Here is a 12,343-nt window from a genome sequence, read left to right on the forward strand (position 1 = left end):
TAGAATGCAAGCTTTCACATCATTCTTGTTTTTCAATCTGATTCTGCTTTCCAGTAATGCAAGGAACACAAAGCTAGCAGAGAGGCTGACAGAAGCAAGATGGGAGGGAGGAAAGTTAAGTTGGGCTGAGAGACATTTAAAAACAGGATCGATGAGAGCAGAAATGTCCCGGAGGGGAGGTCAAAAAAGTCAATATGGCATCCACCAACATGTGATCCAAATCCCACTTCTTTTACATGTAAAAAAGTTGGAGCTTTTCAGCACCAGAAACGTTTTGTAAATGAAAAATGATGAAAAAACATAAGGTTGTAACCTTCCAAGATATACTAGTATTTTCTTATGGGGCTTGTAAAATGAAATCAAGAGATTTAATAAGAGAAGGATATGCTTCTCAATCTTTTCTTATATACAATTAACAGAAAAGTTTAAGTGGATAAAAGATTTTATGATTTTGAACAAAGAAAGACTGAATTTGAATTAGAATTTTATACCAGTGACGAACATGTTATTGCCAAAATTATAAACTTTTGTTGAAATAGGAAACCGAAGAACAAAAGTGAAAGAATGTATGATAAATTAGGCTAAAAATTGGCTATAATGTACAAATGGAAAATGTGTGGTTGAAAGGATCCAAATTTACATTATGCTGTCTAATTTTAAAGAGAATTTTTATGAAATGATGTATCACTGGTATTTGTCACCAGAGAAATTGTCTAGGACAGGGGTGTCAAACTGCCGGCCTGCAGGCCAGTTTCGTCATACCGAAACGGGGCCCGCCCCATTGGTGGCAATGCAAAAAGAGTCGTAATACGTCCCGACATGTCACGCGACGTGGCAAGTTTGACACCCTTGACCTAGGATGTATAAAGGTATTTTGAATCTTTGCTGGAAACATCATAACATGAAGGGACATTTTATCATGTTTGATGGACCTGTAAAAAAAACCCAAAACATTTGGATACAAATACATGCATTAATTCAGAAGATCTTAAAGTATAACAGAAACCAGATGCTTTTCTTTTGGGCTAATGGACAAACAACTAGAAAAAAGTCAGAGAACTTTGTTTCTATTTATGACAACTGCAGCAAGATTATTATATGCTCAAAAATGGAAAGACTGCCTACAACAGATGAATGATTAGTAAAGATGACAGAACTTGCGGAGACGGTGAAATTAACCTCTCTCATTAAAAAAACAAACAATATCAACATTTATGACCAACTGGAAACCCTTATAGACTTTTTGCATGAAACAGAAAAAAAATGCACTTATGATTTGTGGTAATGATGATTAGAAAAAAAAACTGATAATAAAAAAGGTCTTTTTTTAATCATGGAGTAAGATATTGTATTTATATTTGCTGCAAAAAAAATGCAAATAAATCAGAAGCTTTCTTTCTTTCTTTCTTTCTTTCTTTCTTTCTTTCTTTCTTTCTTTCTTCATTCATTTATGTTAAATTGAATGTGTTATGTAAAACTTGATTAAAGAAAACATTTTGAAAAAGTTGGAGCTTTTATCTTGTTTGAAGATGCTGCCCTGACTTTTTTGACCCCCTCTCCCACAGACACCCCTGAATAAGGGGAAATATCTATCATGAATGGCTTCTGATTGTGGAAAAGATCTGCAGGAACACTTTTTCATGGAGGGAAAAGAAATTAAATTAGTCTGACTATCACACTCAAATAGCATGATTCAAGCTTCTTTTCTACTAGCAGCAATAATTATATAATTATAGTAAAAATCCACAATTCAGCAAAATGTATAGGGCCACTGCTCTATCTGGATGAAAGACACAAATATCCATTCGTTCAAAGTCATGGTTCAAAAACACCAGCCAGAAACCACTTTGGAAAAATGGTGTGGCTTTTCTTTCCTATATCTGAACCACATTTGATAATAGATCATCATTATCCAGCTTCAAAGATTGGTGTACAAAAGATTAGGTCAGTTGTCAGTTTTCTCCCCCCTATTTTTGGGTGGTGGATTCCTCAGAGTTGAAAAAAGATAGAAGAGTAAGTCCCAAATTCTTAGGCGCCGGATTTAAAAAATCAAAATGTGCCTTCCTGTTCCTGTGTGATTGAACTCGGATCATTCCAGAGTAGAGTTACCAGCATAAAAACTATTCTTCCCTTTCAACCATCTTGGTTGGTTTCTCAACTTATTTGGCTTTTTCTCCCCTAATTGCCAATTCTGAATCTAGAAAGGAAAAAGAGAGAAATATGGGAATGCTAACAAAACCATGAATACTTTATAATATAGATAGTCCTTGACTTACAGTGACAATTGAGCCCAAAATTTCCATTGCTAAGCGAGACAGTTGATTTTATCCCATTTTATGATCTTTCTTGCCACAATTGTTAAGTGAATCACTGCAGTTGTTAAGTTAGAAACCTGGTTGTCAAGTGAATCTGGCTTCCCCATTGACTTTGCTTGTCAGAAGATCACAAAAGGGGATCACATGATCCCGAAACACTGCAATCGTCATAAATATGAGTCAGTTGCCAAGTGTCTGAATTTTGGTCACGTGATCACAGGGATGCTGCAACTATTGTAATTGTGAAGAACAGTCAGAAGTCACTTTTTTTAGTAGCTTCAAACAGTCACTAAACAAACTGTTGTAAGACGGGGACTACCAGAATTTTAGAAAATCTTAGCTCTGAGCAAAGAGGAACTGGAGGAAGATAAAATCTCGTTCAAGTATCTCCAAATTGTTTTCTTGGCAACAATACAAAATGATTTGACACTGATTCCTATTTAGTCCCCCCCCCCAAAAAAAACCCTTCCATTCTTGGATTTCCTTGTGGTCTCCTGTTCACAGATTAGCCAATTCCACCTCTTCATATCTTTTTAAAATCAGGCCAGATCAGGGAATTGCTATCAACTGAGCAAAAGTTCCTTAGGCCAGAGTTTAGAGGTTCTGCTGCCTTTTGTTGTTATCATCACTGCTAAACAACATGGACTGGACCTAGACAGGCAGTGTAAGATCAGAAAAACCAGAGGCCAATTAATCAGAACAGAGCCGGAAGGGACCTTGGAGGTCTTCTAGTCCAACCCCTGCTCAAGCAGGAGACCCTATACCATTTCAAATAGGTGGCTTTCCAGTCTCTTCTTAAAAACCTCCAGTGATGAAGAACCCACAACGTCTCAAGGCAACCTGTTCCACCGGTTAATTAACCTCACTGTTAGGAAGTTTTTCCTTAATTTCAGGTTGCTTCTCTTCTTCATGACTTTCCATCCATTGTTTCTCGTCTTGCCTTTTGATGCTTTGGAAAATAAGTTGACCCCCTTTTCTTTGTAGAAGCCCCTCAAATACTGGAATACTGCAATCATGTCCCCCCTAGTCCTTCTTTTCTCTAGACTGGCCAAACCCAAATCCTGCAACCGTTCTTCATATATTTCAGTCTCCAGGCCTTTAATCATCTTAGTTGCTCTTCTTTGCACTTTTTCTAAAGTCTCAACATCTTTTTTGTAATGTAGTGATCAAAACTGGATGCAGTATTCCAGATGTGGCCTTACTAAAGCTTTATAAAGCAGTACTAATACTTCACGGGATTTTGATTCTGTGCCTCTGTTTATACAACCAAGGATTGTATAAACATAAATTCAGGGCAAAAGGTTGCTTAAGATCATCATTTTCAAATCTTTTCCATTCCCACTAACTAGCTAGCAACTCCACCTATTTCCATTTATTATACCTGTCTGTTTCAATTTTTTAATATATAATATTTTATTAATTTTCTCATTTTACAGTTATTTAAAAAGCAACGTGATGACTGGGTTAATTGTAATTCAATACCATAGATAAATCTTTAGCATAAATCTCATGTTACAACACCAGATATTTCCTCTCTTTTCCCCTTAATATATCTACTATCTCATATTGGGCTAATACAGTTATTATCAACTAAATAAAAATAAATTTGTTACCATTATCAATAATTTTTAGCTTATATCTATGTTAATTGCGTTTGCATTCAATCCTTATAACAGTCAATGTCTTGTTATTGCCTTTCCCCCCCCCCCAAACTTTAATTTCCTATCAATATTCAAATTAACATTTATGATTTCCAAGTATTTTATATTTAGGTGACCAAAGTTTCCCTTGTCTCAACTTCTTCCTTTTTCCCTTTTCATAACAAAGTCTAATATTCTAAATGCACATCTTATCTATTTGATTATAACAGTGTTTCTCAACCTTGACAATTTTAAGGCATGTGGACTTCAACTCCCAGAATTCCACAGCCAGCACTTCTGGCTGTGGAATTCTGGGAGTTGAAGTCCACATGCCTTTAAATTGTCAAGGTTGAGAAACACTGGATTATAATCTTGTTCTGTTTTCTAAAAGTTACCTATTTTCCACCATGTTAAACCCTCTAATTAATAATACTGTATCCCCTCTAATAAGTCAAAACCATTATATGTGTAGTCTGGGTTAACCAATTATTCAGTAATATACATAATTTTTTTTAGTTTAGGTCTAATATTGGAAACTCAAATACCCTCTCTTTTTCTAGTAATATCTGCTATCTCATATTGGGCAAACAGAATTATTATTTTCAACTAAGTAAAAACATTCTTGTTACATTTATCAATATCAATCAGAAGAAATTTGAGGAAAAGGAAGAAGAACAGACTGAATGGAAGATAAACCTATCAGGACAATTGTGGGAAATTGGAGTAATAAAGAGGCGATCTAATGAATACAAATGGGCTCGTTCTTCCAAAAAACTTCAACCAAATGGTCTTTCTTATTCCAAATAATATATATAATAACAGAGGGAGAACTATTTGATGATTCAAAGGCATTAACATGGAAGCTTAGCTGGCAAAGGAAGAAAGCCAGAGTAAGGCTGAAGAAAATAATGGCTTTGATTTATTAGAGGGGATATAATATTACTAATTAGAGGGTTGAATATGGTGGAAAATAGATAACTTTTAGAAAATAAAGTAACATTATAATTGAATAGCTAAGATGTGTAACAAGACTATTAGACTTTGGTATGAAAAAGGAAAAAGGGAGAAGTTGAGATAAGGGAAACTTTGGTCACCTAACAAAATATTTGGAAATCATAAATAACAGTGGGTTGTTTTTTTTTTTTTTGAATATTGATGGGAAATTAAAGTTTATGTATAGGCTGTATGTTTTAATTTTAAATTAAAAGAATGTATTGTTAAAGATAAGGACATTTTTGAATGCTGTTTGGTCTTTGTAAACAGCAATAACCTTGAATATTCCTATTCAGAGTACCTGGCATATGATCTGATAATTGTTGGAACAAAAATGAGCATACCTTATTGTACTTCTTTTGATGGTTCTTCTGCTGCAGGTAATTTTTTTCTTATTTGGCAGTCCTCATCTGAAACACAGAGGCAGGAGATGGTTGAAGCCATCTGCAGTGGGCCAACTTTGCAACTAGACTAGAGTTGGTGTCAATTCAGAGGCAGGAAAAGGCAGCGTCAGAGACAGGCTGTTCTTGTGGCCAACTGTAAAGATGATTGAAGAACCATGGTGGTGCAGTGGTTAGAATGCAGTATTGCAGGCTAACTCTGCCCACAGCCAGGAGTTCGATCTTGACAAGCTCAAGGTTGATTCAGCCTTCCATCCTTCCGAGATTGATAAAATAAGGATCCAGATTGTTGGGGGCAAGATGCTGACTCTGTAGACCACTTAGAGCAAGGGTGTCAAACTCGCAACATCACTTGATGTGTCACGACGTATCGCAACTTTTTTGCCATTGCTGGCAATGGGGTGGGCGTGGTTTGGCTATAATGCATCCGGCCCGCGGGCTGGCAGTTTGACACCTCTGGCTTAGAGAGTGCTATAAAACACTGTGAAGTGGTATAACCCCTAACCTAACCAGTTTCCACATCAAGGTTTCTAATCCTCCTCCAATAAAATCATTAGCTCTCAACACTATCACTTCCAATGTCCTTGATTACAGCTGGCAGCCTTACATCATCCTGGATGCATCCATTTCTACAATACAGGTAGTCCTCGACTTACAACCATTTGTTTAGTGACCGTTCAAAGTTACAACAGCACTGAATAAAGCAACATGACCGTTTTTCACACTTAAGACTGTTGCTGCATCCAAATGGTCACATGATCAAAATTCGGGCCTTTAGCAACTGGCTCACATTTATAACGGTTGCAGTGTCCCGGGATCATGTGATCCCTTTTTGCGACCTTCTGACAAGCAAATTCAAGGGGGAAGCCAGATTCACTTTACAACTGTGTTACTACCTTAACAACAGCTGTGATTCACTTAACAATTGTGGCAAGAAAGGTCATAAAACGGACACAACTCACTTAACAACTGTCTCACTTAGCAATGGAAATTTTGGGCTCAACTGTAGTTGTAAGTCAAGGACTACCTATACACATTCCTCCTGGAGCAGGAAGTTATATTTTGTAGGGCCACCGCAAATGGATGATATCATTTCAGGGTCCCAAAACTCAGGGTGCAATTAGGGAGCTGGGCCAATTGAACTCCCTAATATGCGTATGAAAGGTCCTGATCTTACCACATGAATGTCCTTCAACATCGTCAAGAAGGTTTGCTGTTGAGGCCGCAGTCCCCATCCTGGATTGGAGTTAAGGAGAACATAATCCAAACCATGTATCAGATGGAAATCCTAAACCTTCTAACCAATGAGAGCAACGCTGCTTAAAAACAGTCTGTAAGCTCCTGCCTCAGCTAGAACTCCCAAGAAAGCAGAACTCTTGAAACAGGCATTGTTTCAAACAGGAACTTTTATTGAGAGTCAGTGGAAGCAGAAAAGCTAAGCCAGATCCTGACACAGTCCTAATTTGGAAAAAAGATCATCTGAACCTGCCTGGGGTTTGAGACTCCACTTCTTGGAGGTCACCGTCAAGGTGTATGGTAGGGTAGGGTTAGGATAGGATAGGATAGGATAGGATAATCTTTATTGTCATTTACTTGCATGTACAACAATACACCTTAAAATGAAATTCTGATGCCCGGTTCTCAAAAGGAATTTGTTGTTGTTGTTAATTGCGAAGTCGTGTCCGACCCATCGCGACCCCATGGACAATGTTCCTCCAGATCTTCCTGTCCTCTACCATCTTCTGGAGTCCATTTAAATTCACACCTACTGCTTCAGTAACTCCATCCAGCCATCTCATTCTCTGTCGTCCCATTCTTCTATTGCCCTCAATCTTTCCCAGCATCAGGCTCTTCTCCAGTGAATTCTTCCTTCTCATTAGGTGGCCAAAGTACTTGAGTTTCAACTTCAGGATCTGGCCTTCTAAAGAGCAGTCGGGGTTGATCTCTTCTAGGACTAAAAGAAGGAATACCACCCACCAAACAATGTCACCATCCCAATGATAATAATATAACAGCAGCAACACCAAAAATACCAAGTTGTACAAATATGACACCAAAAACCTATATTAATCACAGTCCATTTTGAATACATAGTGGAGGGAAAAAGAGTATTGAGAGTTAACAAAGTTGATGTTGTATAGAACAAAGCTGTTATCGAATCTGGTTGTTCTGCTTCTGAGATTACTAGGCAAGAGAGAGAGGTCCTATTTTTAATCTCTGCTCCCATTTGGAGCCGGAGGAGAGCCAAGAAGGAACTCTGCAAACTTTGCAAATCAGCCAAACTGTTGAAGGTCATCAGAACACTATAGGTAGCCAGCTGATTGGGGAAAGGCAAAGAATCCTGCATTCAAACTCCTGTTCATACTGTAAATTTGTGGACTTCATTTCCCAGAATTCTCAGCAATAGCCATGAGGGCAAGGGAATATGTGAGCAAGTCCACACTAGAGTAAACTCTCTTTACACTTGGATTACAGTTTCTTTAACACTCCACCAAGGCCTGGAATGATGTTCTCATTCATGAAGAAAGAACAGCAGGGGGAGCCCTCAAGATCACCAGGTTGGGAGACCAACAGGAGATCACTTCATACAACCAGGAAAGGATACACTTGGTGCTTCAAAAGCTGTTTTCTTTTTGACTTCCTCATTTTGGTCTTTTCTGAGAAAGCTCTGGCAAGTTCAAACAACTTCTTGCGTGTAGCTGGAAAGAAGAATTGGGGCACTTTTATGGAAAAAGAATGCGGTATCCCCAAGCTTATACTCAGGTATGGGCTCCATGCTGCCAAAGTGAGAGGCTTAAGGACTAGTAACTTGATTAAGATAAAAACTACAGCTCCTTCAAGATCCTGAATTTTGCAGCTATAATACATTTAGTTTTAACTGAAGAAAAAATAAAGGGGAGTCTCTGAAAAAGGCAAAGGTCACCCTACCCAGGTATCTGCCTATCTTTCCAAAGCCTCCTTCTGCGGGGTTGAGATTAAGCTACAAGGTTGTTTTCTCTTTTCCTAAAGGAGGCAGTTCATTCTTACTCCAAAATTTACTTGGGATAAGACCAGGAGTCTTCAAACTTGGCCCTTTTATGACTTATGATGCTGGCTGAGGAATTCTGGGAGTTGAAGTCCACAAATCATAAAAGGGCCAAGCTTGAAGACTCCTGGATAAGACTGATGCAGCTGCATCCACCTGTGTGTCAAAATCAGGGAGGCAGCAGATGTAATGTAAACCTTGCCCCATTTTGAATGAGTGTGTGGCATTCCATCCATTTTCTTCCCAATGTTGACACTCATGCACACAAACCCACCCATGGATGCCCTAAACAGATGATAACAGGAGAATGCAAGGAAGATTGTTGTATCTTCTAATATCTTATCGCTGCTTCCTGCTTTGGTGCATCTGATCCCTGAAACAAGCTGCATACATATTGCTAGTGCTTGTATAATATAACATATGCTAAATAAATAACTTGGCCTAGAGCCAGATTGCTCTAGTTAAGACATTAGGTTAGAAAGCAGAAGACTCTGAGTTCTAGTCCCGCCTTAGCTATGAAAGCCAACTGGGTGACCTTGGGCCAGTCCCTCTCTCTCAGCCCAACCCACTCACAGGGTTGTTGTGGTGCAGAAAATAGGAGGCGGAAGATGTGGGTATATGTGCCACCTTGAGTTTTTTGTAAAAATAATAAAGGTGGGGTATAAATAAAATAAGTAAATAAACAGTATAAATCCATTGCACTGAATACTGAAAGCATGCAGTGATGTGAGGTATTCCATCTGTAATTGGCACCTAAACTTCAGCCTTTCTCAACTCCAGACACTGGAGGTTTAGACAACCCTCTCTCTGAAATAATATAGGGTTTCCTGCTTGAGCAGCGGGTTGGACTAGAAGACCTCCAAAGTCCCTTCCAACTGTTATTCTATTATTCTCACCGCCTCGTTCACTGACCATTCAAAGCCACGATGACATAAAAAAAAATAGCTTTGCAACCAAGTCCTCACATTTGCGACCATCACAGTCACGTGATCACTGCATGATTCAAAACTGTTTTGCAATAAACTGAGCCGAGGTGGCGCAGCAGTTAGAGTGCAGTACTGCAGGCCACTTTAGCTGACTGTGTTCAGCAGGTCAGCGGTTCAAATCTCACCGGCTCAAGGTTGACTCAGCCTTCCATCCTTCCGGGGTAGGTAAAATGAGGACCCAGATTGTTGGGGGCAATGTAAATATATATATACATTGCTTACTGGTGTACACCGCTTAGAGAGTGCTTGCACTTAAAGCGGTATATAAGTCTCATAAATAAATAAATAAACAAACAAACAAAGTTAATAGAGGAGGCAGAAGCAAAATCTTAAGTGGCAGTCACGTGATGTCTTAACACAGTGGCCAGTCCCAATTGTGGTCACTAAGTGAGGACTACCTGTAGTGTTTTGTACTAGTGAGAGAAAATGACTGACCAAAAGTCTTGCAGGGATCTTCCATGATTGTGAGAGACTAGAAACTCTCCCACTCCTGGCTCAAACTCTTCCCCACATCATAATCCCCTGGGCCAGGGGTAGGCAACCTTGGCTCTTTTATGACTCGGGGAGTTCAACTCCCAGAATTCCTGAGCCAGCCATGCTGAGGGGAAAGGGAGAGGTTTCCATGCTGAGCCATGCTGGCTCAGGAATTCTGGGAGTTGAAGTCCCCGAGTCATAAAAGAGCCAAGGTTGCCTACCCCTGCCCTGGGCTGAGAGAAACAGCCGGCCCAGAGCCCTCCCTTCCTATTGGGAGCTTTCCCTGTGTGGGGTAGAAGCAGGAGACAAAATAAAGTTTTCCTTGCTCCGAATCCCACACCTTCACTACCATGCTACCCTGTCTGTCCCACACTGTTGGGACTTAATTTCTTTGGAATTCCAGCCGGCTTGATGCCACGTTGGGGGTGCAAGAAAGCTGGCCTCCAATCCTATAGAGCAGGGTCTCCAAACTTGGCAACTTTAAGACTTGTGGACTTCAACTCCCAGAATCCCTTAGCCAGCATGTCTATGGGGCGTCTTAAACGTCAATGGAGATTCTCAATTATCTACATCATGGCTATCCCAAAGATGCTTTTTCAAAAGGCAACTGGACTTTCTTCTTTTTTTTGTTTTCCTTGAAAATGTTTCGCTTCCCATCCAGGAAAGATGAGAACTGAAGAATCTTCTTAAATGAGAAATGGAATGTTTTCAAGGAAAAAGAAAGACAGTCCAGTGGCCTTTTTTAAAGCATCTTTGGGGCACAAACCTTAAGACTGCCACGTTTGGAGTCCCCTGCTATAGAGAGATAATGGCAGGAAATATGCCTCACAGCATTGGCTTCTATCCAGCAATATGCCATACTATAACTCACATTTTCCCATGTGTTTTAACTTGTCCCTGAATAAGGCATCGTCGGAGATAGCCCCGCTGGGCACACCAGTTAAGGAGCGAGTGACCTCATCTGCAAGGCAAGACAAAGTACATTTAGGATCGATAGGAAGCAGCCAAAGCCGAAAGGAAGATGTTGAGTACTCTTTCTATTTCATTGGACAACTTGGATTCCAAGTCCCATCCTTCCCAATCCCTGGCTATTCTGGCTGGGAATCTAGAAAGCACAGTTGCCGTCTGGATTCCTAACCTTCTATGGACACTGTTATAGAGCAGTGTTTCTCAACCTCAGCAATTTTAAGATGTGTGAACTTCAGCCTCCCAGAATTCCTCAGGAAATCCTGCTATTTGCATATTTGTGGCTCAGATGAATTCAACAAATTTTGCAGCAGCTGCTGTAAAAAAGAACATTCTTATTCTTTGGTCTCTTCTATTTCAATTTCTGCCATGTGATTAATAAGCAAAATGACTGTTCATATCTTTATTTCTCTTTATTTAACAGACAGCTATTATGTAAGCAAATAACTTCCTGAGGTCCCAGTGCAAAGGCTAAACTGCAGATGGGGCAGTTCCATTAAGGCTGTGAATTTATTGCTTGCATCCTTATCTATTACCTTTACCTTCTATTGGGGGCAAAAAAAATATTTTCCTTTAGGAAGCCTCAGATTTGAACTTCCTTAAAATGTGCCACCAGGAATAAAATTTTTGACAAACTCCTAATCAGTTTGAATAACTGAATATGGAAATAAAAAATATTGATAATGCTTCCCAGATGGTATTAAGGCAGTCCAGCAATTTAAAAAGATATTCAATGCTGTAAAAGATATTCCTTGAGGGGACCTTTCAATATTTTATCAGGCTTTGAAATTTTTATAACACTCAAAAATTAATTTATGTCATGCGGGAGCTAAAAGTTCTTACCTATTTAAACTCCTGTTGAAAGAAGAGGATTGATTTTTTGTTTCTCCTTACATATTGCTATTACGCTTACAGGTAGTCCTCGACTTACAACAGTTCATTTAGTGACTGTTCAAAGTTACAATGGCATTGCAAAAAGTGACTTATGGCTGTTTTTCACACTTAACAACTAAAAATAATAATAATAAAGTTGGAAGGGACCTTGGAGGTCATCTAGTCCAACCCCCTGCTCAGGCAGGAAATCCTATACCATTTCGGACAAATGGCTATCCAGTCTCTTCTTAAAAATGTCCAGTGTTGGAGCATTCACCAGTTCTGGAGGCAGGTTGTTCCACTGGTTAATTGTTCTAACTGTCAGGAAGTTTCTCCTTAGTTATAGATTGCTTCTCTCTTTGGTTAGTTTCCATCCATTACTTCTTGTCCTGCCTTCAGGTGCTTTGGAGAATAGCTTGACTCCCTCTTCTTTGGGGCAGCCCCTGAGATATTGGAACACTGCTATCATGTCCCCCCTAACCCTTCTCTTCATTAAACTAGACATACCCAATTCCAGCAGCCGTTCCTTATATGCTTTAGCCTCCAGTCCCCAAATCATCTTTGTTGCTCTGCTCTGCACTCTTTCTAGAGTCTCAACATCTTTTTTACATCGCGGTGACCAAAACTGGATGCAGTATTCCAAGCGTGGCCTTACCAAGACATTATAAAG

At 39.4% G+C, this 12,343-nt stretch overlaps 1 protein-coding gene across 2 annotated transcripts in view; it reads right to left on the bottom strand.

The window, feature by feature from the left end:
- Nucleotides 1-1,411: 1,411 nt before the first annotated feature.
- CUEDC1 (CUE domain containing 1) overlaps nt 1,412-12,343 on the bottom strand; it is a 98,143-nt gene continuing 87,211 nt past the window's right edge. For both annotated transcript variants that reach the window (XM_039328138.1, XM_039328137.1), the window contains 5 exons: nt 10,706-10,795; nt 7,955-8,048; nt 6,527-6,585; nt 5,293-5,358; nt 1,412-2,197 (listed from right to left, as the gene is read on the bottom strand). In XM_039328138.1, coding sequence (XP_039184072.1) covers nt 5,294-5,358; nt 6,527-6,585; nt 7,955-8,048; nt 10,706-10,795 — 308 coding nt within the window. In that variant the 3' untranslated portion in view covers nt 1,412-2,197; nt 5,293. The remainder of the gene's footprint in view (nt 2,198-5,292; nt 5,359-6,526; nt 6,586-7,954; nt 8,049-10,705; nt 10,796-12,343) is intronic.

Source organism: Crotalus tigris, unplaced genomic scaffold (genome assembly GCF_016545835.1).
Source record: "Crotalus tigris isolate CLP2741 ecotype Arizona unplaced genomic scaffold, ASM1654583v1 scf7180000024371.1489680, whole genome shotgun sequence".
In the NCBI taxonomy this organism is placed as follows: domain Eukaryota; kingdom Metazoa; phylum Chordata; class Lepidosauria; order Squamata; family Viperidae; genus Crotalus; species Crotalus tigris.